The following is a 27,852-nucleotide window of genomic DNA, read 5'->3' on the forward strand; positions in this document are numbered from 1 at the left end:
TATTTGTGGGGGACGAAATGTGAGGCGTTAATTGTAGTTTAAAAAAAATTTGTTTTTGGTGGTCACAGATCTAATATTAGAAACAAAATCACAGTGCTCATTGTGCTTTCTATATTTTTATTGCAATGATAAGATACAGATATATTTCCAGACATCCAATTTTATTAAATTATACTCCAATATTGCAGGAGACAGTCTTGAGAATGATATCAATCCAAATGTGGACAACTAGGTGATCAAAAGACACTTTTTTTTTGTTTTGACCACAGATAAAACATGGAGGTTTTACAGTTTTTTTCCACTTTCATTATTTCTCCCGGAAATGCGTGATGAGAAGCAGCAGCAGCATAGAGTAATACTACAATATACAACGGACCGATACTGTGCAACAGTCAAGAACAACTGGGAGAATCTTTTTTTCCCCTGCTCTCTCTTTTGTGAAATATTTATGCCAATATTCAGAGAACAGCCACTGACACACTGGCAACTCAGGAAGGGGGAAAAAAAAGGACACTACCCCTTCTGGGGAAGAAAAAAAAAAAACCACATAAACAAGACGACATCGTGGTCATTAGAGAGCTAAATGGAAGTACAGCAGACAACGCAACAAACTACAAAGGCTAGAGGAGAAACTAAAAGAGTTGTAGAGAAAGCTGTGTGGATTATTTTAAAATATTACTTCATCAGAGTGTGTGGGGAACCGGCAGGTCACTGTTAGTGTTACGCAAACCTCAAGTTAATGACTGACCACTGTTTGTGAGACACATGGCACCACACAACTAACCCACCTTGTCACAAGCTCAACAGTTTTGTGGCAAATGTATTAAAAAAAAAAAAAGACAGATAAAAATGCTGATATCTAATAGACTCCCACTGTTGTTACCTTTAAATAATGAGTACACTTTATGATCATATTAAAAACAAAAATAGATACTCTGGGGATTAAAGTTACACCTCCTACAGAAAAGCAGGGGCAAACTTTGATTCTTAGACTGAGTAAATGCATATATCTGATATATCAATAGAATCCATTTATAAATGATACATTTCTATTTTATATTCTGAAATAAACTTCTCGCTATGACTAAAAACAGCATCTAAGACATTTCTAGCCAGAAGATAACGTGAAGGAACAGCTTGGACCACGGTTAGTGGGACCACAGCCGCCAGCTGGATTCACAAAGCGACGCCCGCCAACTGCTGTGTGGCGGCTTGTGCGAGACGAGACGGGGACCGACATGGTTGGAGTCTAGTGCAAATGCCTTTAAACGGTTTCATTGAGACCAACAAGTCTTTGTTTAGCTGCACACTAACGACAACCGTGCTGTGCTTTTTCTCTGTGAAAGTTGTGTTGAGTTTGACAGGACAGTAACAAAACTAATTGACCCGAACGCGCCTTGCGCTCAGCTCTCCCTCTTAAAGCGTGCGTCGTCGTGAGCTGTGTTTGGCACTAGAGTTTGCGTAACATTATTATCTGGTTCTGTTTGCAAATGAATGAGCCGACTCTACCTCTCCTTGCTTTAGTTGTACAGCAAATGTTGCAATTTTTGTTTTCAGTGAAGTAGGCCCTGCATCCCAGTTGCTCACACTAACTGTTAAAGATGAGTCCCACATTATTAAACATGAACTAGAAGTACTTCACACAGTGTGTACAGGATTGCACTATGATCATAAGCCATTAAAAAAAAACCAAAAAAAAAAAAACCCCAAAGCTGAAAATAGCAAGTACCTCAAAGAGCTGAACGCTCTGCTGTCCAGAAGCTCCATCCAGCCACATTATAGTTGATTTGCTTATTTTTTTCTTTTGAGTAAACTACAGGTTTTGGTCCATCTGGTGAGGTTCAGGTTTCAAAGCTGACCCGCTGGTCATTTTGCTGCCTGAGAAAGCTATCAGACTCGCCGCTCCTGGCACAGCTGGCTTGCTAAATTACCACAAAATGTGAGAGAACAGTGGCTTCCTGGCTTTCTCCAGAACTACCGTGGATTATACCGACAATACAGAGCTCCTATGACAAAAAGGTGGCCAAAAAACAGAACGTGTTTTATTTACTGGTCAGTTTAACACCATCGTTCTTTAAACTCATACCTAGGCTCTAGGTCTGACCTCACATACAAAACATCCAAATGAATCCATTGATGGGATATAAATAAGAGACATTGGTTTGAACTGACACAAAGAAAAAGAAAAAAGTGGAGGAGGTCTGGTCTGATGGATTCCTCAGGCAAATGTGTCCGGTGGCAGTTTCATTTATACATAAATAACATTTGGGTGGGAGAAAACTGATCCACCGTAAGGCTTCTTTTTAAACATTGTTTCCCCATTGTCGTGGGTGTTAACTTTTCAGTGTTGCGTCTATCTCGGTACTTTAGTGGAAGATCTCAACAACAAGAGATGGAACCTCTCTGCGGCCTCAGAGAGGCCGGACCAGCAGGTCTTGGGATCACAGCAGGGAGGGAGGGAAGGACAGAGAGAAGTAGAGAGTGATGGGATTGGAAGAAGTTTATGTTTGAGCAGTCTGAGGTTTAGTCTCACTCACAAACCGTTCTTTCCTTTCTTGTGTCTCTTCATCTTCCTCTTCTTCCTCCTCCTCCTCCTCCTCTGTGTGCTGCTCCAACTCCTCCCTGGTGATCATCTCAAAGTCGTTTCCGTTGCTGTGCTGTGAGCCTTCATCCTCTCGGCGGTCACTGTCTGTGTCTGACTGGCGTTCCTCCGTTCCCTCCCCTTCCGCTTCCTTACTCTCCTCCCGCCCTACCTCTTTACTCTCCTCTTCATCCTCCTCCTCTTCCTCGTAGCCATCCTTCTTTTCGCTGTCCGACTTCTCGTCGCTGTCTGACCTCTGAGCCTTGGTGGAAGTGCCGCCGTCCTTCTCGTCTGACTTGTCTGTGCCCTTCTTCTCGCTGCCTCGAGGTCCCTTGTATTCATGGGTGTAGAGCGGCCTGAACGAGTCGATGAAACCAACGTCTGCTGTCAGGTTGGGCAGGAACCAGAAGTGATGGCGCCCGCCAGTCACCAGCCAGATAATGAGGAAGAGAATGCAGCGAGCTGAGGAGACAGGAACCAAGCAGTGAGATAAACTTAACACACACCTGGCATCAAAAAGTGGAGGAGAAAGAGAGACCATATTTCTCCCTCATTAGCTTCTCATCACTGGCTCCCTGTTAAAACCACAATTTAAAGTCCTTCTCCTCATACAGTCCTGAATGATCAGGCCTGATCTTATCTTAAAGACCTCACAGTATCATATTAACCTAATGAGACACTGTTCTCAGACTGCAGGCTTAAGCTGTGTCCACACTGAAAGCTGACAGCTGGTTGCTTGCAGACACACCAGGCTACGGTTGCCTAGGCAACCCTATATTCTATTTACTAACAGGCTATATGACCATTTACAGTATCCTGCGCTCTCATTGGTAGTTGCCTCAATCAGTCTCCTGGAAGCTAAGAAAAGTTTATTATCAGGTTCCGCCCGCTTTTGGTCCCCATGGGTTATTTTGTGAATCCCTTTCAATCCTCTGCTGCAGTTTCTAAAATTAGAATGGGAGGCAGAGCCTTTAGCTTTCAGACCCCTCCATCGGTGGAACCAGCTCCCAGTCTAGATTTGGGAGAACCTTCTACTTTTAAGATTAAACTTCAAACCTTCCTTTTTGATAAAACTTATAGTTGCTGGATCAGCTGACCCTGAACCATCCTCTACTTATCTCAGCAGAAATCCAACTTAAAATTGTTCATGTGCTGCCTTAATTTTTCATAGAATATCTTTTACATTGCAAAAGTGGAGAAAAAGGGTGGGAACTGCGGAGATTTCCCTCTGACATATGGCACAGTTTTCACTAAATAAATACAGAACACAGTCTTCAGCTGTGGAAATGCGTCTCATCTACAACATGTATTGGCACAAATGTCATCACATCCCTGCCCGGACCAATGATTTTATTACTGTTTGCACTTACCGACAGCTAGAAGCAGGATGCTGGCCACAAAGCAGCCAGCTGCAACACTTAGATAATACACTCCAACACGCATTTCAGCTGGCCACAACGGAAACAGTGTGGCCGCTATCACCGCAATAACTGAAAGACAAAAACCAGGAAAATTCGTGTCAGATAACTCTTTCATTCTGTTTTTGATAGTCGAGGAGAAGAACTCCGCTGACTTACCGAGAATCAGACCCATCGCAAACGTCTTGAAGTGGACGGGATCATAAATCCACACGTACACCTGCAGGAGAGAGGCACGCTTTGAATACTTCACAAGCACTTCCTGTGTAGATTTAACAATCCTGCAAACGCACTCACCTCTGTCAGGGCGCCCCAGGGCAGCTGTGGCTACGATGTAGCTTGCCATTACCGGTGTGTGAATGTGTGTGTGAATGGGTGAATGACTGAATGTAGTGTAAAGTGCTTTGGGGTCCTTACGGACTAAGTAAAGCTCTATACAAATTACAGGCCATTTACCATTTACGTACTCACCTCATTTCCATCCAGGAACAGCTGATCTTCGTGAGGCTCCAATTTAAACTTCTTCTTCACCTCTTTCTTCTTTTTGGGGGTCCCAGGACTGTCATCCTGTCCGATCAAATCAAAAGTACATTTAAAAAATATACTTTGTTTGAACCGTTATAAGTTAATTTAAAGTGTGGAGTTTAAATTGTCAGGGTATGTTGTTAACATTCAGCTTAGTCATGCTTTCTCTTTGCCGACATAGACCAGACACCATGTAAATATGACTTTGAACTGGGCGTCTTTCCAGGGCGTCTACAGATCTGTCTCTATGCGCACTTTAAACTCTCAGAGTCAACATATCCGCCCATTTACTGTCAGGTTAGGATGATCCCATCAGCTGGGTCAAGGTAACTCGAAACAAACATGCAACTTTGGTTCCACCTGGGAACAAGCAGCTGAAGGTAAACTGTTATTATCCCAGTGAATAAGGCACATTTCATTTTGTATTCAGAGGGTCACATACACTTTTCTCTTTCTTAGTTTCAACTGCCTCGGGTTCTTTCTTCTTCTCTTTCTCCTTCTTCCCCTTTTTCTCCTCTTCTTTGCTGCTGTCACTCTTGGGCTTTTCCTTCTCCTTTTCTTTCTTGGTGTCCTTCTCTGTTTTTTTCTTCATCACCTTGAGAGCTCGGTGGAAGAACTGTTTCTTTAGAAGCCTACAAATAGAGAAAGAGGACATCAGATAATGAAAGGCTGTAAATACCGATGTGTGTGATTCACCGACAAGTAAAACGACTGGTGAGTTTACAAGAGTTGATAACTGTGCTAGATGGAAACATAGTTAAGTTAATAAAAAGGTTTTATATAAGCATATGGATAATCTTTTTTATCAGTTATTCAGCATTTTTTTTTATCATTCAAATAATTCTGTAAAAAGTTTATTCCGGTTCCAGCTTCTCAGATTTAAGTATTTGCAGGTGTTTTTAACTTTCTAACATATTAGACAAAATAAAGAAATCATCATCAGTGATGTAACAAATACAGGAAATAAACACTACTTAAACTTGTTAGTCCTTTGCACTGGTATTTGTATTCACTGAGCTCTTCTTTACTGTATGGGGTTATTTCCATCTTGTTTATATGTATAGTAAGGGTTAGCTGCAACCCCACATGTTAGTAACTCTACTGCCAGTGCTGGAAGCAAAAATACACTGTTATGTGATAAAAAACCTAGCTTGTGTGGTAGGATGTGTTCCACGGGGCAGCTACCTATTGCAGTAATCCACCGCTGACTCCCTGGTGGTGAACAGAGCCTCCTCTCCCTTCTTGGCTTTGGCCCACTTGGAGTCCAGCAGACAGTCCACAGCCTTGGAGGCTAAATGAGGAGATGCAACAGACACACAGCACTGAAGGTGTACTGAAATGACAAAACACTCTCTGGACTGTTCAACGTATTAATAAACACAATACGAGACAGAGCAGTAGGCACAACAACAACATGCATCGGTGATGTGGACGGCCTTTAACATGAAATAGTACATAGATTTTTATTTTTTCACACTCCAAAGCCTTAAACAGTCTTAACTTCTGCTTCCAAGCTATTGATCAACACAATATGAGGCACCCGAGAAGAAGCCCAACATAATCATCACTAAAAACTTCTAAATGCTGACTTTTTTTGGTCACTTTGAGAGAGTAATTTGAAAGAAGCCGCAGATTCAGATGATAAATCCCTTTTCTATTAAAAAAAAAAAAAAAAAGTGATGTGTAATTATATTGGCTCCTGTTCATCATTTTATCTATCTATCAAGCAGCTTGAAAAAAAAAAAAACAACTATGAAGATGTTAAAAAGGGGATACAGAACCAGGCAAATGTTCAGTCTTACTATAGTTTTACCTGTTCACCTGATATCCATGCACTCATGACCCCTAATGAGAACAGATGTGAGGTCATACATCTATACATTAATTTGCCCAAAACATCTTTGTTTTTGTCCTTCCTCTAACAACAGAAGTGAAAGCTGAGCTAATCTGGTTTGAGTCATGCCTACTTTCCCCCTTGTTTTGCAAAACGATTGTTGGGGTTTTCGCTTTACCTTAAAATATGAAGCACTGTGAGGCGACTGTTGTTGTGATTTGGTGCTTTATATGCATAAAGAAATGTAAAAACACACAGAAATAAATAGGTAGAGTAATAAATAGAGGCAAACACAAAAAAACAAGTGCAATATTAAACTGCACTGAATGTTGTGCACTGTTGTGGCCACTGAGTCCAAACCTTCCATTTGACTCTGCAGATTTTGGCCTAGTAGAAAATTAGATGACATTTAGTAATGACAGTGGCTGCTGTTTATCTTGGAATCAACATGAGCTATAGGCCACACTGTTATTTCAAACATGTTCATTTGGGCCCTGGAGCTACTGTAGCCCACAGCAAAGGTAAGAACTGGTAAGGTCATGAGATAGGAGGAAAAGCTGACCTCAGCAGTCACAACCTGCACAACCTACAACTACTGAGTCAACAGTACTTCCCAAAACTGACAAAAAGGTTCACCTGTGTTACAAAAACAAATCAAACATAAACACTGTGTGGGATAGTCAGGTCTGTGAGTGAAACTGCAGCAGAAACATGTGGAAAATCTCACAGCTCTTTACCAACGTGACGCACAAATACTGCTACATCCAACATGGCGCTGGTTTGTATTAATTGTGACGGAGACTCTGCTCCATCTGTGTGTTCTGCAGACAGAGGCCACAGACTTCAGGCCAGAACTAACCAATGAAGTAGTCGACTCGGTGGCCCATCATGTTTGTCGACTTGGTGGGGCAGTTAAACCGAAGGTACTTGGCCACCGCCTTCTCCTCCTTGGTGGGCTCGCTCACCTCCTGCAAGAGCAGAGGGAAAAAAACGTGTCACATGCAGTCTTCCCATCTGGTGAAATGAGGAATTGGCACAGAAATGCAGACAAGCGACCAAGAGGAAAACATCCTTATCCTAATTTATTGTAATTATGAATTTCACATATTTTGTGAAATTCAGCTGAGAATAGATACACTGGCATCAAATGAATCTGTTCAGTCTCCCAACTCACCGACTACGAGCCAGTAAAAGCAATGCACTCGTATATCACAAATCCTGTGATCTAGATTTCTAGCTAACAAGAAAATGTGACAATTTTATTAAAAGCAACATCCATAAATTTAATTTCCCATCTGTATTTCCCATCAAGTATGGTCAGCTCAGTTTTAGAGGTGGTGGAGGTCAGTGTCCCTCACTGTTATAGAAGTCATCATTTGAAGTTGGCTGTAGGATTCTACTTGAATAGAAATGTTCATTTTTCATACAGTAAGGTTAACTGGGCTACTGCCACCAATCGATAGACTCATCAGATGTGACAAAGTCGTATTTATCAGGACTTAAACCAACTCTGTCTGCCAGAATGACAAACCATTGATGAGAAGGTCAAACACAACCTCTGGTGCTAACATCTGTGGCTATGCTCTCTGTCCCAAGCTCACACACCAGCAGTGTGTCTGGGATCAAGCTGCACTAAAAGCTAGATTCCTTGTAATCATATATGACAGGTAACTAAAAGCAAGGCAGAAGCTCTCTCCACTTCTAGAGCTTCTGTCTGTTTTTAGTGCGATTTTCATAAACTGCAGAAATCTGTCAGAGCATCCAGACCCTCCTCCAACTCATCACAACATCTGCACTGTCTGCTCAGCACTGAAAAACACGCCAGTGGTACTCAGCTCTGCTTCACCCAGCCGAGTCTGCTCCGGTTCACAACGTGAGGAGGAAAAGAAGCCATCAAACAAGCCTTTGTTTGGAGAAGCAGGTATCCATCACACACAGCTCAGTTACCTGAGACTGCTACACAGGAAGCCCCTGCGTCACAGTCTATATGATCTACCTGGCTTGATCACTGGAGTATCAGCCGTTCTCTGTTAACCATGTGAACTGAACCGCTCTCAGTATGTAAACACTAACTGCTAGTGTGCCACACCAAGAATAAAACACAGGCTCTTTGTGCTGTAAAGCTGTGAAACCATAAAGTCAAGAACAAAGCAGACCATGTGCTACCTGTTTTTTGTTTTTTTTGTTTTTTTAAAAACACAGGTGAGTCACACACCTCAGCTTTTGTGGCTGCTGGTTTTGCATTAAGGGCCACATTTGTCCAGACTTCTCTTTGACTGGAGATTTGTCTTCATTGCACTGTCATCTGATTTCGAGGAAAGCCAGCCAAATGTGTCCTTTACAGGCTCCACTATGTTCTTGGTCATTCACCCTGCCTGTTCCTTTGTGCTTCTGCAGAAAATCTGGAAGGGACTGCTGATACACTCTGAGAGACCTTAAAATTGCAGCACGGCTTACAGGAACACGTATGCACTGGGGAGTTTAAATTATTTTTAGGACAAAAGCTACGACTCTTAAGTTTCCTAAAGTTCTTTATTAGCCCGCTGCTCCGGTTTGCTGTTTTTAAAAATAATAATAAAAATAGTAAAAAGCTTTTAGCTGTTCAGCTTCTAACCCACACCTTTGTGTCCACTAAGATGAGTCTGTGCTCTCCCTGTCTCCCTCCTCTCTCCTGTGCTGTTCTGTCTGAGCTATCGCATAATTTGTGGTTAACACTATAATGGGTGAATAGGACTACTTAAATTGAGTGCAAAATTATACTGAACATGTGAACGGAGCTCAGTTGTTTCCCGACAACAATTACCTGTTGCTCTGCTGTTTTAACAGACTCAGTTGGATACTAACAAACGTCTAGAAATCTAAAATAAGATATTTACTTTTGATTTTTGCAGAAGAACTAAAATGCAAATTTTTTTACCTAAACATTTTGCACAGTACTTAAAAGCACTTTACATTTTAAGCCGTATATTTATACATTTAACAACATTAAAACACAATGGGGATGCCATTTGAATAATTAAAAAAAGAAAAGCGATAACTACGGCATCATCTGGTTGATGCCCCACATGTGTGTGAATAATGTTTCACCAGGTAATGTATGTCATAAGTTACTCTGTAACTGGAAACTCATTTTAACCCAACACTGTAACCTTCTACGTAGCCTGACGTGCACGTGTGGCCGATGCATACCACAACAACTCGAATGGTGTGGAAGGTTGCGGTGTAGACATTTAAAGGGGTTTCCGGTTACTACGCAAGTTAGAAGTCTAAATCAAGGTATAAGGGAGGAAACAGCACTCCAGTATACGGACATAATAGTCTTGGCTTCAGGACATTCTGACTGTTGAAAGCTGTAAAATAAAAAGCAGGCTGGCAGGCTCGTAAATGAGATAACAGAATGTGCTGTAATAGAGCTGTTGGCTGAAACACATGGAGTGTTATCAGGTAGGATGGACCTGTTCAAGACTGTAAACTGATTCCCGTGGTCACTGATGAAAATAATCTAAGTATTAGATACATCTCACTATAATCCAATGCAGTCCACTTTCTAATCCAGGCCAGGGGGACTGCAGTTTAAGCACAGGTAGCCACATCGCTTTCTCTGCAGACACCTCTTCCAGGGCAAGGCAGCCAAGAGACTCAAGCTCTACAGTGTCCTGGGAGCTTCCCCTGGGGTCTGGAATCTGGCTGGACATACCCTAAAAAGCTCACTCAGGAGGTGGCCGGAGGCATCCTGCTCGAACCACCTCAGGGGGCATCCTATTGATATGGAGGAGTAGTGTGACAACCTCTAGAAAGACAAAGCTTATCTGGGAGGGGCTCGTCTTTGGAGGACACTCTTTTGTTGTTTGTATCTACAATGTCTTCTTTCAGTCACTACTCAGAACTCAAGCCATGAGTGGGGGTGTGAATGGAGAATAAACCAGCAAATCTACATCGTTGATTTCTCATGCAGCTCTTTCAGACCAATACATCCACATTACTGCAGACGCTGCACCAATCCATCAGTCAGTCGCCTGCTCCTTACTTCTCTCCCTGGCAAATGAGTCCCAGAGGGATCTGACCCTCAAATATTTATATTACTGAGGGAAAACAGCTCACCTTAGTTCACAGCACTACTTTTTGCTGTGTCCAAGTTCTACACCGACAGTCAGTGGAGCAGCAGCTTCTCTAACAGACTGATTCAGCTCCACTGCCATAAGGACTGATAGAGGAAGTCTTTCATAACTTATGTAAGAGCTCTTTACATCGCAACATATTCCAACAGATTATCATATGCACTCTCATTTTAACATGCTCTCTTCCACTTTTAACATATTTAACCATATATGCTAAGCCGCTTTAAATTCAGCAGCAGTGGAAATACTTGCAGGAGTCGATGTGGTTTACGCTGCAGGACAAAAATGCTACAGCCAACCAAACTGTTTTCCTCATTTATAGTTGTGAGCCTGCTTGCCAGTTCCTTTGTGAAGCAAACTGCAGGACAACAGAATTAAACTTTTCTTCTTCTTTTTTTACCTTAAAGAAATGGACCTTTTCTTTGTATGAACTTTATTTCAACTTGGACAAAGCTAGTTAACATTTTTCTTTTTTTTTTTTTAATTATTAGTATGACCATACAATTGTACCAAATCAAAAACAACCCTAAATAGCGATTATGCACATCTGGATCTCATGTACCTCTATCCAGCTTAGATAAGAGCCCCATTGTGTTCTTTTCAGGTGATTTTGTCCCCACCCCCGTCTGCCCATTCTCCTGTTTCCTACTGAGTAACTGTTACTGATCCCGCTAACCTACCAAGAGCTTATTATCATCTTCTGTTTGTCAATGCAAATCTTCTCCCGACCCGCCGCCTGTCCACACTGCGCAGGACCTTTCTTCCGTTTCAAAGGATTATTTTACCTCCCCACTGCCTCAAAGTGTGGCTCAAATGGGGTTGCTGTGTTAACTTTATTATATATATCGCAGTGAAATGACTCGTTTTAATGTTTAGGAGTTTTATAAATAAATCTGAACTGAGAAGTTTTGGTTTAGGACACGAAAAACAGACCAACAATGACCTCAGGCGTATTTCAAGTGATGCAAACGTGACCTGTAACGTCTCTAAACTGTTGCTCCTGGAGCCGATCTAATTTGCAGTCTGCTGCACAGTCAGTTATGTGGAGATGCGCTGCATAGACTCATTAATTAAGTTCCCACACGTTATGTAAACACGCTTGGTTAAAGCTGACGCAGCTTAGCCAGCCAACGTTTGCAGCCAGCCAGTTCAATCCAAGATAAAATGAAAACCGACCCCAGGAACCACTAAGCAGACACTACAACGACCTAATCGTGAAGTCTAGACAAACACATGATGGCTACTGGGAGCGCACACAAGAACCAGCTTGGAAAGGTCGCGTTAAAATACAAATCCTATCGTTTGTTTTCGCTAGCCTGCTAACGCTAGCTACCGTTTCCATCCTCTGGCTTCATCTGGCGCCTGCTCGCAGCATCCCGCGCTGACGCTGCCGTCAACAAAGATCCAGCAGTGGGTCATAAACCGGCGCCCACTTTCACCCATGCCCCCCGACCCACAGGAACCGGGGTTTTTTTATGAATTAAATTGATGTTACCTGGATCCGCTTCTTGTGCCTCCTGCGCTCCGCCATGATCCTCCAACTCAGCTCATCCGTGCTCGAGGCTGCGCACGCGCATGGAGAACGTAGTATCGCGAGACTAGCCTAAAGTTCGTTTCCCATTGATAAAATTCAAGATCTAATTTAATACATTTAATATTTTAATAATATATATTTGTAATACAGTATTAGATATAATACCGATAAGGATAATTCTATTACATAGAACTATTGTGTTTTTATTAAGAATTTGGATACAAACAATACATGGTATGACCTGCTATGATGTATGGTTTGGAGATGATGGCGCTGACAGAAAGAGACGAGTTTATTAGAATTTAGCATATCGGAGGGAAAGTCAGGTTGAACGGTTTGGACATTTGCAGAGGAGACAGTGGATAAACTGGATGGCGAATGCTGGAATTGCCAGGAAGCAAGAGAAGAGGAAGATGACAGAGTAAATTCATGGATGTAGTGAAGGAGGACATGCAGAGTAATGGTATGACAGAGGAGTTTGCTAGGGCCAGGGTGAGATGGAGGTAGATGGGCTGGTGTGAGGGTCTGTAAACAGAGCTGCCAAAAAAGGAGAAGATAACAGAATAATGTGAATGTAGTCCCGGCAAACTGGGAAAAGTATAGTGCCCCAGAGTGGAACACAAACACTGTTGCCAGCTAAAGCTTTTTCTCTAAAGCCTTCTCATTTCCATTCACAAAAAAACAACACATGACTTTTTTCAGCTTGAAAATGATTGAGCAGATAATTGCCTTGACTGTTGCAGCAACTATTTGCATCCACCAGACAATAGATGATGGAGTTATATGATTGTATAGTCATCCAGGTCATGACTCATGAAACACTAAAGAGGTTGAATTAAAGGCAACTGCCCTTCCTGTTTGATCCTAAAAACATTTAACCTCTCATTCCAGAAGCTTCGTCAGTTCTAAAAGCTGCCTCGACACGCCAGGACATGTTTGTGTGTGCTCCCCTGACTCAGTAGCTCTGGGGTGTTACAGGAGCTAGTTCTTGTTTTTAAACAAGTCATTAAAACTGAAAAAAAGAGATCAAAGAAAAAGCTAACATATTAAATTAATACTCATGACGAATGTATGCAAACTTCACACAATATTCTCATTGAGCCCAACCTATTGATTCCATGTGATGACAAGAAGATGCAGATTCCTGTGTAGAAAAAACTCCACTTTATTTACAGTATAAGAAATGCAAAAAATGTATCAAGCATCAAAATCCAGAATATTTAAATATGTCATTATTTTGTTTATAAAATATTTCCAAAATATGATTACTATGCTCTGCACATCAGCCTACAGGAGCGTTTAGCAGCTTGCAAGAATAATTCAAGAAGCTATAATCAGACTAGCAAAGAAAAGTGATGTAGGACCTTATCAGCGTCTGATACTGTATCTTAAAATCCACATCACTTTCACTCCACTGCAGCTGCTGCTGTTAAATGTATAAAACATTCAACAGGAACCTGAAATGTGGATCTTCAGTCCAGTTCAGCACAGTGTAAACAAATCCACCACAGTGGCAGTAGCAGCAGCTCACCAAAGCGTGCTGTTGTACCCTGCTTTGGTTTACATTATTCCACTGGTCAGGCAGTCTCACTGCTGGCAGATGGAGGCGAGTTGTTTTCTGCGTCGTGGAGGTGGTCAGCGGATTTTATGACATCGGGATCTCTTGGACTTGCCACCATCTCCTCACTGTTGCAGTTAATGGGAGAGCCGATCTCTGACGAGCGCTCCCCGGGCTTCTCAGGGGTGGCCTGCAGTGGGGCGGTGGAGAGTGGTAGATTCATCATGTACAACATGCTACCAAGACGTCTGGACACCTGTAGAAGAAGAAGAGCAAGAGGGAAGGAGCACGTAGATGTTAACTGAAATAATTTGTGCTATAACTGAGACATTGGCGTATAAGAATGAATGAAATACAATTGTTTCTGCAACAACAACAACTACAACGAAATGTTAGCCAAAACTCAAAATTTCAGGTTATTATCTTAAAAATTTGACTTACTGACTCAAACTTCTGAGACAATTTGAAATTTCTAGTTATTGAGTCAGAATTTTAGGATAATAGCCCAAAGCAAAAATGGTCTTTTGTCACTTGTGGAAATAAGCTTCCACACAAAGCCCATAAAACACTCATCAAGGATATTTATAAAACCTCCTCACATGGAGTTGTATAAATAAGCGGTCATGTAAATAAACCTTTATTCAAGATTTATCCTCGTACATCAGATAATCCCTTCAAATCCTGTCTTTGGTGGCTCGGGATTGCATTTCCAGTCAGAATCTGTGTTTTTGTACCTGTGAGCGGATCTTAAGAGCTGGCCCCAGCTTCAGTCCCAGTGTATCCAATAAATGCTCCTCTGATAGGAGGGGCAGCGTCTCTCCGTCAATCATGTGGTCCTTGAAAGTCTATTAAAAATAACCCAACATTAGAAAGTCACAACAGAATGAATTTAGAGGCGGCAACTACAAAAATGTGAGGCTACTAACCTGGGCATACTCTGAACACGTGGGAATACTGTTAATAAAGTTGTACACATCATTCACTGTCCACTTCCTGATGTCTTCGGGTACCTCCTCACCATTTAGAAAGAGATTTGGTGGGCCTTAAAAGACAAAAAATGCAAGTATATTAAATAACTGGCAGCAGAACATTTCACAGTTTTAAGCACAAGTGTTATTATTTAATATTTCTTAACTCACCAGGAGGAAGGAAACCATTTCCAGGGACCGGGAACATGTAAGGGATCCCTGTTAGAGTTCCTCCAGTGGAAGGATACATGAATTTCTCCTGGAATGTTGAACATTGGCTAGATATGTCTTTATCATTTGTTCCACTGTTGGCTGCATCTGAACTCCCATCTTGGCTGTTCACGCAGGCTTTCCGGAGGCCTGGCTCCCCATCTTTGTAGTTCTTCCTGCTTCCGGTGGCCAGTTCAGGGTCTACTTTGGCCTGATGATGTGTCTTACTGGTGGCACACTCCTCTCCCATGTCCCCCTTTGGCTCAAGTTCCTTCTCCTCCCCCGATGCGGCCCCTGGGCTCTGCTCTACACTTTTATCTTCAGTCTGGCCCTTCACGTTGGACACATGGCTCTCCATACTCTTGTGAACAGTTGGCCTCCGACCTGCTCTGCGCCCCCGCTCTCTGTGCAGCGTGCTTATTGCTGGATATGGGTTGGCTGACATAAGAATATTGTTGGAGTGCAGTTCATCCAGGGTGGGCCGGTGGACGAAGACATCGTGGCCGTCTGGCATGCGCTGACGACTTCTAAACATCATGGGGTTGGAAGGGTATGACATGGGATTTTCAATTCCCATCAAGCCTTTCTGGTGCGCGTTCTCCAGCTCCTTCTGATGCAGGATGGCATTCATTTCCATTCTGAAAAGAAGTGCATATAAATATTTTAGACATATTTGTGCAGCCATGATATAAAACCCTTGCTGCAGCATGGATGGGGGGGATCAAGTCTCAGTCGTATTCAGTAAAAACAATGACGCAAAGCGTGTGGGTGGAATAATTTCTGTGAGATGATGATGGTGATGATGATATACGGCACGTAATACCTGGCTATATTTTGCTTGTGAATGAGCTCTTGTCGCCGGGCAACAGTTTCCATGGGCTCTGAGGGTAAGAAGCCATACCCAGCTGAGAAACAGGAAGAAACAGACAGGCTGTCAATGCCTATCACCGCGCATTAAAAAGAGACAGGCTGTCTGGGAGTTATCTCAGGCGATATTTCTGTGGCGCTCACCTGGTGCAGGGAAACCTCTTCCAGGCAGGACGTTGGCATGAGGAGGCAGAGGTGGACCGAGGTGAGGGCCCATGTGCATCTGCCTGGCTTCAGACGGGACCATCTCGGTAGGTGGAACTAACTCCCTGATAAGAGGAATAAACAAAGAAGAAAAATTATGAACTGGAAAACACTTTAAAAAGCATATATTTGTAGGATCAAAATGTGGAGGACCAAAGTGGCCAAAAACAAAGTGTGTATTACTCTATTTATGTTTCCTTTTTAAAATTAATTTATTTGTATTTATGAATTACTGTTTTCATATTTATTTCCCCTTAATTATTTATTATTTTATTTTCTCTGACATTTCTTTATGCATTTCTGTTTCACATACATTTAGTTTTAACTGAGAGATTTTCAAAATGCTTCTTGAAGGAGGGGAAGAAATTAGGCACATAAATTAATGTATACATAATCATTTTGCCAATTTTGGAACTCCATATAAAAACAGCTGGTTTGCGAGGACTATTTTAGCCTTATAAACATTTTAATTGTCCAAAAGAACAGAAAAGAGCAGCAGATTTTTTTACACGGACACCTCTTGCAGCATTTTCTTCTACTCGTTTTCTTGTGGTTGCCCTTTTCAGACAACTATTGTTGTAAGTTTAGGACAGAATTCAGCTACAGACCTCTCCATGAACCGAGGTTCGAACTGTGCGGGGACCCCCTGTAACCTCTGCTGCCCCTGGGCAAGGATCTGCGGTGCCATAGCCATCTGGTTCCTCATTATCAGCTCCTGCCTCTGCCTCAGCTCTGCAAGAAGTGAAAAAGCACCACAGGTCACCGGGAGGCCGTTTTAGCTGCTTCACCTGGCGCATGCACTGACTGTTAAAGCTGGAGCCTGCAGGTGCTACTGAGCAATCCACCAACGTGCAAACACGGCGTGAGGGAAGGTGAAGGAAAACAGGCTTGATCACCAAATACAAATACAGAACCCAAATTGCCAAATACAGAATCAACTCTGTCTATAAATAAAACCTGAAAAGTTAAATAATATTTTCTTGGTTTTTGTTGTTACGCTGTTCATCCTCCTCACCTCCAGCAGACATCCCATTGACGAGTCGGTACCAGTGCTTCTCATCCAAAGACCCCTGCTCCCCTAGCGCTGTCATCTTCCTCAGCTGCTCCCGTGGGGTCATGACACACTCACGACCTTTGACCTCCACCTGAATGCTGTTAAGAAAGAGAGCCAATTGAAGGATTTCTATAAACTAGACAGTTTACTTGACACATTGATCCTATAACGCTTCGCGTGGCAGGTAAAATAAAATCACACAAGATTATTTCTCACAGTAGCTGAAACTGAGCCAACTACAAACCCCTCAGTGCTGGGTGCGTTTTTGTAATTCCCTCACATCACCATTAGAGAGCAGCAGTTCTCTATCTCACGTTGATTACTGAACATTGCAGGTAAATTCTGCCTAGTGTCTGTTATTACATACTTTATGACTGCAAAGATGCAGCAGTGATTTCAGCAGCATGTAAATATTTGTAAACGGCTTGTAAGCGACCTTTTTAACTACAGCTAAGTATAACTCTTACCTCACCTTTTCCACAGACCTGGCCTTAAGTATTAATCTTAAACCTACCTTAACGCTAATACCTCGCCGTAATGCAAATCAATCCCGAACCGTTAAATCCAAATCCTAACCCCGTACGAAGGCCAGAACAAACAACTGGACGATTTCCTCTTATCTTTTCTGTCCTTGCAAATGCTGCTGGTCCTCCTGTACAGGGATAGAGGCGCACTCACATGTGCGCTCACCCCAGATACCCGCATTGTTCTCGGCTGAACCAGCAGCTTGTGCAGATAAGTGCAATCGACTTAGAGACCTCCAATTAGCCTTCCACACAGCAGAAATCCCATTACAAAATATGATACTGTAAACGACAGTAATCCAGCGCTGCTAATCCAGGGCCGGTGTGCATCTGGAGACATGAATATGGATGCTCACCCCACAGAACCACCTCTTCATATGAGGTTTGCTGATTGAACTGATGAGCCTGCCAGTGCAGGGACATGTGTAAGCTGTGCACATGCACTTGGACATATTATTTCTGCCGTACCACCCTCCCCCTAGTCAAATGCTGCCATTAGATTTGCACCCAGGACTTGTGCCTTACCCACGGTCTCTCAAGTTCCCTGTGAAGCCCATCTAATCTGACGACTTTAATCCCCCTGTTAGTTCTGCAACAGTCTGCCACCTACATCTGCTGACCTGCCTACTGTCCACCCTACTGCCCCATCCAACCCCCGTCCCCACCTTCACAGGCCCCTGCTACCCTCAGGATCCTATTAGCTAAGTCCTGGCTATACAGCACTTTAAAGGGATGTGTTGGAGGTAATCCGCACGTTTAGAGTTTTACCCTCAGCAAACCTTGCCTGTAAGCATCCCGGACAATACACCCTAAGTGCTAAGCCTATTAGTCTCCATTAGCTCCCAGGATGTCCCAAAAACACCTTGGGGATAAATCTGGGGATGCAATCGGTTTATGTGGAGCTATGTGGCGGGAACACATGCCCCCTTCACCTCCCTCTCTGCCAATGTCACCGCAGCCATCAGCAAATAAGAAGAAATGTATTTACACGGCATTAATGTCCGTGTAAATCCCGAGTGGGCACTGAGCTCCGAGCCTCGCCTGAAGTGTCATCGCCTTTACACACAGCCAATATTTACACTTTCATCAGAAAGGAAGTAAACTGCAGAATTTATTTAAAGATAATTGTTTTTCAGAGTGTGGATAAACACCTAACATAGTTTAAATCAGTCAACATGTCAACGAAGGAACAGAAGTCTGATTCCAATGAGCCTGTACCTAAATACAGGTTCACTCTCAGCAGCAACACCTGTGTTTACCTGCGATCCAGTTTTTAAACAGCTGCACAGATAAATGCGGTGTGACGAAGACCTAAAATTCCTTAAAACTGCGCATGATAGTTTTTTTTTATTGCAAATTTAAATATCTCCTGGTAAATGGGGAAATATTCATTATTATCTTAAACATCAGCATCATTATCACAGTAAGCACTTTTCCTCATTTAAGTCAATTTATTACTTCAACTCACATTTCTGCACACATAGCATGTGACGCCCTGTCTCCTTCAGTTTAACAGATTAATTCACATCAAGCATCATAAACAGAAAATGTACTTTAGGTACCTAAATGTACCTGAAGTGTGTGAGGTTTGCTGTTGATATAACATTTTAAATGTGGGTTCAGCCTGTGCACCGACTATGCATAACTTCCTGCTGTGCATTTGCACTTTCTTTCTTTTCTTTCTTTCCTTTTGAGCTGACGTATAAATAAGTCTGCAGGATTCTCAGCAGAACAGCACAAAGTGTTTTTAAACAGTGAGTCTGATATTTACTGAAATTAATGCTTTGCTCTTTAAATGTGATGCATCAGAGGCAGAAACTGGAGTGTCTGTGAACTTGAGCCATTTAGAGGAATCCTTTATAAGGCCTGTTGGAAACAGCTAACACTCTGATCACGTTAAGTCTCTTAAGTGAATTCGTAGCCTGAGACTGAGTTTACTGCAGTAACAAATCTTCAAAACTGGCTTCTTTTGAAGTGAGACATGCAAATTTGAAGTGGTCGCAGTGTTTTTCTAAGTGAAACTTTAGTCAAAGGTGAGCTACGGAAACTCTTGTCATATTTCCTTGACAAGCAGAGGCCACACCGCAGCTGCCAAATCCGGGGATTGGACTCCTTGGATTTACTGTTGCCTGGTTAATCTCATTACAAGCATGAATTAAAGGGAAAAATTGCTGACAACTTAGATGGAGCCCTGAGGAGGTCATATCAGACAAGACAGAAGTATTGTCTAGCCTTTCCTAATCCCCTCACAAAACACACATGAGCTAAAGCTATGCAAATACTGTCAGTTGCATGAAGCAGATTAGATTTCGTGACAATAAGTGCCGAGTTGCAGATATCACTAGTTTAAGAAATGCTTGTGGTCATAAACTCACATGACAAAGTGTTGATTGAAAGGATGAGTATTCATTTATATGTGCAAACGCAAAAAATATGCAAGAAGCCAATCCGGAAATACTCAGTGAGCGCTATATGCAAAATCTGAGCTAGTTATCATGTTAATTATTTGGATTTCAAGGTTGTCCTTTAATCGTATTGGCCTCTAGATTATCCACATACGGAAAAAAAAATGATGCATCACAATATTTAGCATAAAAAGTTTTGCAGTTTTGTATTTTTTGTGGGTTTTGTGGGTAACAGTAGCTTTACTCATTTATGACACTTTTACAAAATGCATTGACAGAAAAGCAAAAGCAGAACGGCAAATTCCACTAGAAAGCTGGACATTAAAAACAAGGATAAAACTAAACATAAGACAGGACGTCCTATACCATCACTGAGTTTGTGACAATTAAAGACATAAAACTGTTAGATGGGAACGTACAGAGAAAATCAATGAGTGTAAAATACTGAAAGAGGATGTTTTCATCCACCTACCTTTAGGTTCACACTGCTGAGCAGAGATTGAAGATGCCGGTGTCTCAATTCCAGAAAAATGAAAAAGCCAATAAACTAAAATCAAGTTAAAAATGTTTCCCAAAAAGTTTTTGGCGAGCTCACAGATCTTCGTCTTTCCCTCTTTCACGTCCAACTAAATGGCCTCCTTGGACTTCTGGCCAAGTGGTTTGAGTTCAGTCTGCTGCCAGCTAACTGCCTTAACTAAAAAAGACCTGTTAAATACTGATTCATTTCATCTCCATTAGCTGGCCTTATCTCCTGTTTTAAGCCCTCCCTGCCCTGACATCACTATGATCTCCCATCCAACTGCTTGCTGCACCTTGCAACTGATGTGTAATTACTGAAGCAGCACTGGCCCTAAGCATGGAGTGCTAAACCTCTTTCAACGTTCACCTCACTAATCCCTTGTTAGCACTTTAGGCCATAGTTAAGACACCTAAATGCTTAGCTTCCTTTTCCAGTAGTTAAGTGACCAACCGGTCCTTAGCTGCTCTGTGGCCACCTGCAGGGAAACTGCATGGCGCAGGTTGCAGACCTCCTACTGCTCTAGTTTTTGTTGTTTGTTCACATGTCTAGTTTGAATGTCAGAAGTATTGCTCTCCACAGGGTGCCAAAGGGCTGACCCAAACATGCTTGGTGGTAATTTGGCAGAAATCCGACTAAATGTTGGCCAGATCATCCTCTCAGACCTCTTAATCTGACAGTTTGTGCTCACCAGCCGCTTACAGCATAGAGCTGCACTTCTAGGAATGATGTTTTCCTTAATGCCTGGGGTTTGTGGGGGGTGGAGGGACACAGGTGGTGGGTTGGTAGGACATTTTAAATGGAGTGGGACAGTCTGGTGCTTCTGTATCTCTTTGCAAGGAAGCAATGAGCCTCCAGAGAGCTGAGCACTCTGACTGCTCATCATATACATGCCAAATACATCAGTTAAAGGCAAAAAGGGAAAAGTAGAGACTTTTAACTATTTATTTTTATATACAGTGGACCAAAAATGTTAGAATCCACCACCAATGAGATGTTACTAATGTGTTAGGTTTTTATTTTTTAATGTAAACTCACATTTAACGGTGATAAATCAACCAAATTCCCATGCAATACTGCAGAGGTCACATCATCAGTGTAAGTGCTTCTCAGCAGTGATTGCACTGCACTATAAAGCCTGATTGTAACTGCATTACAAGTTTTTAAAAAATACAATTTAAGTGATTTAACATCAGTTTAACATGTGACAATTCTTCATTTTCCTTGTAAAGGAAGGTTTCTTCCAGAGAATTTCATCCTACCATAGTGACCAACAATCTCAGCCGTGGGCAAAAGATGGCACCCAGTTTTATTTACACGGTGCATCAGTGGTTCTGTGTCACTCCACAGCAGCAGTACTAATCAGTATAACACTCAAACTGCACATAACACTTCTTCTGTGGAGTTTGCATGTTCTCCCTGTGCCTGCGTGGGCACCAGGAGAACCCTGTGGGTACTCTAGCTATCTCCTAGAGTCCAAAGATATGCATGTTACATCAGCTGGTTATTTTAAATTAACCGTAGGTGTAAATGTGAGCATGCATAATTATCTGAGTATCGTTATCTGAGCTCTGCGATAGACTCGTGAACCTGTCCTGGGTGTATCACACCTTTCTTTCAGGGTTAGCCAGAGTTCTCAGGGCTGTCTTTAAACTTTTTTATCTGCTTTAAATACTATAACATGGACTAGCCCAGGGGTGGGCAATCTCAGTCCACGAGGGCCGGTGTCCCTGCAGGTTTTAGATGTGTCCTCGAACCAACACAGCTGATTTAAATGGCTAAATTAGCTCCTCAACATGTCCTGAAGTTCTCCAGAGGCCTGGTAACGAACTAATCATGTGATTCAGGTGTGTTGACCCAAGGTGAGATCTAAAACCTGCAGGGACACCGGCCCTCGTGGACTGAGATTGCCCACCCCTGGACTAGCCCATCGTTTTTATGCAGATGACACCCAAATTTACTCACTCATAAAAATAATTGAGGTGAACAAATACGGGTCTAAAGTGTCATGGTCCTGGGTCTTTTGACCCAGCGTTTTAAGTTTGAGTTTATTTTGTTCATTAGGTTATCTAAGTTCATTTGGTTATTAGACTCCTTGTGTTTTCTTCCCCTGTATTTAAGCTTCCCCTCATCCTTCATGTTTCATGCTGCGTGTCTTATGTTATCAAGTTTGTATTATCATGCCTAAGTGTTTCTAGTTCTTATTATTTCCCCTTCGTGTTTCCAACCATACTAAATCTCCCCTGCTCTTCCTGAGTTTCATGTCTGTGTCTTACGCTGTCAAGTTCTGGTTGTCGTTTCTAAGTCTGCATGTTTCCTGTTTTATTTTGAAAAGGGGTCTTGTGTTCTGTGCTCATGCGGTTAGTTTTACTCTTGCCTGTGCATCATTATGTTTATCCTAGTCAGCTGTTTCCTCATGTGTCTCCACTTCCCCTAATCACCTCCTGTGTATCTGTCCTCTGTTTTCAGTGTGTGATTGTCAGGTCGTCTGTTGTTCATGCCATGCTTCCAAGTTTCTTGTCTAGGTTTTTCTTATTGTTTGTTTAGATTCCCCAGTTTAGGTTTGTGTTAATTTTGCTTCAGTTTGCCTTGCCCTTTGTTTGTACCTTTTCTACCAGCCTTATTAAACGGCTCACCTTTTGTTAACATTCAAGTTCTGTTCCCTGTTCCTTGGAGTCTGCATTTTGGGTCCTTTTCTCAATTCATACAGTCTGCCCTCGCCAGACTGTGACAGAACGACCTGACAATCACACACTGAAAACAGAGGACTTAAATACACAGGAGGTGATTAGGGGAAGTGGAGACACATGAGGAAACAGCTGACTAGGATAAACATAATGATGCACAGGCAAGAGTAAAACTAACCGCATGAGCACAGAACACAAGACCCCTTTTCAAAATAAAACAGGAAACATGCAGACTTAGAAACGACAACCAGAACTTGACAGCGTAAGACACAGACATGAAACTCAGGAAGAGCAGGGGAGATTTAACATGGTTGGAAACACGAAGGGGAAATAATAAGAACTAGAAACACTTAGGCATGATAATACAAACTTGATAACATAAGACACGCAGCATGAAACATGAAGGATGAGGGGAAGCTTAAATACAGGGGAAGAAAACACAAGGAGTCTAATAACCAAATGAACTTAGATAACCTAATGAACAAAATAAACTCAAACTTAAAACGCTGGGTCAAAAGACCCAGGACCATGACACTAAAGGACATTAAAGCATGAATAGGATAATTTTTTTTAATTCTTTCAATGACAGTCTGACTGAGGTCATTGTCTTCAGACTTCAGATATCCATATCTATATTAGTAGTAGCATTTGTGTTGCCTGTCTCGTAGACCTGGGTCCTCTGCAGGTGTGTGTTAAACCCACTGGATTATGATTTACTACTTGTTTATTTATTTATTTATTTATTTATTTTTATTGTTTTGCTGCTTTGTACAGCACTTTGTCAAACCCTGCTGTTTTTTAAAAGCACCATATAAATACAATTAGATTCAATAAAATATTTAAAAAATAAAAAAATGCAACATATTGTGTTATACATCATTTTAGGTGATAAAATACACTAAACTAAGAGTATCAGATGAACCAGCTGAAGTAACATTATTTAGTATTCCTATGTTTTTAAAAAAAAATTGGGTCAGCATATTTCTTGTGTGTTTAAGCAGTGATTTGGGAGACAACTAAGTTCTTTTTTTTAATAAAAACAACAGCATCAATAAAGTACTTAAGAATTAAGAGAACAAAGCATTAGGACATCTAAACCGCTAATTTAGGAATCTCCTGGGGTAAGCTTTTTATAAGGGATTTCTGTCCAAGTTGCTTGCACCCAGTATTATGGAGTCACAGTGAGGCAAAGGGATCAGAGCAGGTTTAACCTCAAGAAACGGGTCTGGCTATAAATTCACTGGGTCAGTACAGACACCATCCATCTTCTAATTACAGCAACAATCTGGTGTCCGGATCACCTGCCTTTCCTGTCTTCTTCTCCACACCAAATGACGACTGTACCGAAGCCGTAATCCCTCTAAGTTGGAAGCATTACGTCTTTTGTGGCTGGTGGAAATCTTGTTTAGGTCTTGATTACTGTGAGATATAGTAGGATTCTTCAGGATCAAGATTCCCTGAAATAACAGTTTGTGTTGGAGTTCCTGAACATAAACTGTGAAGATGTGCTGATTTTATACATTTGAACTTAAACAATGAATCCAAAAAAGATATTGTTGTGTGTCCGACTGGAGGAAACATTGAAAAAGGTTTCAATTATTTTAGCATATCTGGAGGTTAGAGTTAGTTTTGTGTGTGACACATCAGGTATGTTGTGTCAAGGCTATCCGCAAAAATAGGTCTCTTCACATGTACACCAGAAAACTGTGTTGTTCTGCAATGACAAATTAGATGAAGTTAAAAAAATCGGCAAATTTAATAAAAAAAAAGAAAACCGATTTGTGGTATTGTGTTAATAGAACCTGACAAATAACAGATTTCTAAGACTGAAACCAACACCGATATTTAACAATTTAATATATTGGCCAGTTTTATTTCTTTCAGAGATCCGAAACATAAAACGATTTCCATAAAATTTGTCATATGCAATTATCCCACGTGGCTGATTTTTTCCTCTGAAAATGTTTTAGCAGTTAAGATGTATTTATGAATATTTTTGTTTTTATTGCATTGAAAAAAGTTTTTTGTATTATATAATAATGTTGAATGATTACTTGTTATCATTAAGTTATGATTAATCAGTAAGAGCACCTGCTGTTTTCAGACAATCCTTTGCAGCCCTCTTATCTCCTCTGCACACCAGTTCCAGCCACTAGATGGGGCACACACAAGCAAAGGAAGCCATCTTATATTATACATAATCACCTTTGGTTCCCACTATATTTTTCTTTAACTGTTATTCAACAGTCAAGTTCTGCATACTTATCTAACTTTCACACGAAACTAATCTCTTTCTGTCTGAGGCCCCAATTCTGGAGTAGTTGAGAATGGGACCAGATGTTGAGCATCTCATACCTGCTTCCTCAAAATAACCTCACATGCTAATGGCAAGGCGGGGCTGATCACGACAGGTGTATAAACATTGAATGAAAACACAGAGAGTCACTACTACCCAGTAAAACAGGCAAGTGAGTAACACCCGCATGTACCCCCTGTTCTTTATGCTTTATCTTTAAAAGCTGACAAACTTTTTTTCATTGTTCTTTACAGGTTGTGGAGAAAAATGAATGCCATCCAGGTGATTTCCCTCACTTGGCTGTCCATTGTGGCAGCCGGTGCTCAGTCTACAAAACCAGGAAGATGCCCCGTACCTGCCGTTCAGGAGAAATTTGATGCTGCAAGGGTGAATACCAAACTCCTCACTCTGAGCTGTATTTTAATTTATCTTCATTAAGGTAAACTGGGATGTCCAGTGTGCACATCTGCCTCACAAACAAAACCAATTCAACTCCCTCTACAGTATCTTGGTAAATGGCATGAGATCCAGAGACTGTCGAACAGCTTCCAGAAGGGCCAGTGCAGCACTGCCACCTACAGCCTGCAAAGCCCAGGAGTCGTTGGTGTCCTCAACAAGGAGCTGCTGTGAGTACTTCAGTGCCTGAGAGCACTTTGGATAACATCCGTTATCCGAATAATGTCTGTACAAGTCAGAGTCTTTGTCCTGCCCCATTTCTCTGGAATACATGTAAAAGATAAAGATATGGATATATCCATGGTGCTGTGTGTGGTGCTGGAAGAGCAGACAGATTTGTGTCCTCTCAGTCCTGCTCTTCAGTCTCTTCTTGGATTTAAAATATCATTCACAATAAATGGTTATTCCTCAAACCTCAGACTGCATCTGAAAAATATTTTAGGTGAGACACAGTTTAGGTTTTACCATAATGTATAACCAGTAAATGAATAAGTCTATAGAGAAGATGGATTCATCCTAAAATGAATCCAATCCATAAAAGTTTACCACTCAAGCTCAGTTTAAATGACTCTGTGCAGTCAGTGGTGCTTACTCGAGCCTTCTGCTGACACTTTTTTTCAGTTCTGTTTTAACACGATTCTCTCTTGATATTGTGTTTTAATTGTTGTGCAGTGCTTTGCGACTTTCATGTCTGTGAAAAGCGCTACATAAATGAACTTAATAAAGAAACCCCCCCCCAGCCTTGTCTGATTGTTAATGGCTGTGGTGTTCTCTGACTACCAGCCCACCCTTTAAGGAAATGACAAATCACCTGCTGACCTGAGACCTTGAGACCTGAGAAGTTGAATTTTACATGTACAAACAAATAATACTAAATAAAATGAAAAGTACTTTTGAAGAGTAAATATGTTGCTTTGACTCTGAACAGTCTGAATATAAAAAGTATTTTTCTAACTTTTAACTGTTTATCTGCTTAAGTCCTGACGGCACCATTGACAGCATCAACGGCACTGCCAAGGCCGCAAGTTCATCTGAGCCTGCCAAGCTGCTGGTCACCTTCTTTGAGAGTATGGACCCTTGTTTTTTGTTCTTACACACATATTAAACATTTTAAACTGGAGAGCTGAATTGTACAAAAATCCCTTTTACACACCTCCAGACACCCCTCCTTCCCCGTACTGGGTTCTGTCCACCGACTACGACAACTTCGCCCTGGTCTACAGCTGTACTGAAATCGAATCGTTACATGGGGAGTTCATCTGGATCCTGAGCAGAAATCCCAGCCTTCCTAAGGAGACCCTGGAGGAGCTGCAGAGCATCCTGTCATCTTTTGGAGCCAGTGTGGAGAAGCTGCTTGACACCAATCAGGACAGAGATTACTGCAGAGTCATGCATGAGTAAACATGTGCTGTGGTTATCACTGAATGTCTCCATGATAGGCCAATGCAAAAAAAAAAAAAAAAAAAAAAATTGGGCCTACTGTCAGATATAATACAAGATTAATTAATATGCTAATATAATGTCTACTTGAACTCTTTGGTCAATATTTATATTGTTGCACCAATAAAAGTGGACCATTCTCACTGCATTCCTTTTGTTTACTGTCACAATATACAGCTGCTGACACTGACACACAACTGAACCAACACACATCTTTAAGGACAGCTGCATTAGAGTGAATTAACTTTATTTGGGATAACTTTATTTCACCTAATAAATACATTCATTTAAGGCAATTTTCTATTTTTAAAGTTGTGCTTTAGTGAAGCTGGGATCAAACTGGGGTACATTTGTGTCTGTGAGCCGGGGTGGAGTCAGTGACACACATCAAGAATGACAAAAAGGGATAAAAAGGATTTTAAGCGGTGGTCAGGGTACACATTATTAATGAAGTATTTAAAATTGGGCTTTAAGTGACTTTTCTCTCCTTTTTTAGTTTCCTTCACCTTGTTCCATAGAATAGGTTTTTGCTTTTTTATGTCTAAATCTTTTAACTGGAGCTGCTCATTTGTTAGGTTTCATCCTCATCCTCTTTGCCTTCACTGTTGCTTAATGGAGATGAAATTGGGCTTTTAAAAAAAAAAAAAAAAAAGAGT

The 27,852-nt window shown here is 41.5% G+C and overlaps 3 protein-coding genes across 3 annotated transcripts; 1 reads left to right on the plus strand and 2 right to left on the minus strand.

Moving 5' to 3' along the window:
* Positions 1 to 103: 103 nt before the first annotated feature.
* On the minus strand, positions 104 to 12,083 carry sec62 (SEC62 homolog, preprotein translocation factor). Its single transcript, XM_040017347.1, has 8 exons — positions 11,972 to 12,083; positions 7,218 to 7,326; positions 5,710 to 5,815; positions 4,967 to 5,156; positions 4,471 to 4,566; positions 4,159 to 4,219; positions 3,952 to 4,071; positions 104 to 3,043 (listed from the first exon to the last, which is right to left on the minus strand). The coding sequence occupies exons 1-8, from the start codon at positions 12,005 to 12,007 to the stop codon at positions 2,502 to 2,504; spliced, it is 1,260 nt and encodes a 419-aa protein (XP_039873281.1). The 5' UTR covers positions 12,008 to 12,083; the 3' UTR covers positions 104 to 2,501.
* A 1,091-nt stretch (positions 12,084 to 13,174) lies between these two features.
* samd7 (sterile alpha motif domain containing 7) lies at positions 13,175 to 20,679 on the minus strand. The gene is made up of 9 exons (XM_040017359.1): positions 20,273 to 20,679; positions 16,833 to 16,969; positions 16,426 to 16,549; positions 15,758 to 15,882; positions 15,570 to 15,651; positions 14,708 to 15,384; positions 14,495 to 14,610; positions 14,303 to 14,413; positions 13,175 to 13,824 (listed from the first exon to the last, which is right to left on the minus strand). The coding sequence occupies exons 2-9, from the start codon at positions 16,933 to 16,935 to the stop codon at positions 13,588 to 13,590; spliced, it is 1,575 nt and encodes a 524-aa protein (XP_039873293.1). The 5' UTR covers positions 16,936 to 16,969; positions 20,273 to 20,679; the 3' UTR covers positions 13,175 to 13,587.
* Positions 20,680 to 24,973: 4,294 nt separating this feature from the next.
* LOC120724882 (apolipoprotein D-like) lies at positions 24,974 to 27,226 on the plus strand. Its single transcript, XM_040017370.1, has 4 exons — positions 24,974 to 25,687; positions 25,805 to 25,926; positions 26,735 to 26,823; positions 26,916 to 27,226. Exons 1-4 carry the CDS (start codon positions 25,568 to 25,570, stop codon positions 27,155 to 27,157), a joined length of 573 nt encoding a protein of 190 aa, XP_039873304.1. The 5' UTR covers positions 24,974 to 25,567; the 3' UTR covers positions 27,158 to 27,226.
* The last annotated feature ends 626 nt before the right edge of the window (positions 27,227 to 27,852 follow it).

This window comes from Simochromis diagramma, unplaced genomic scaffold (genome assembly GCF_900408965.1).
Source record: "Simochromis diagramma unplaced genomic scaffold, fSimDia1.1 OVJJ01000205.1, whole genome shotgun sequence".
Classification (NCBI taxonomy): domain Eukaryota; kingdom Metazoa; phylum Chordata; class Actinopteri; order Cichliformes; family Cichlidae; genus Simochromis; species Simochromis diagramma.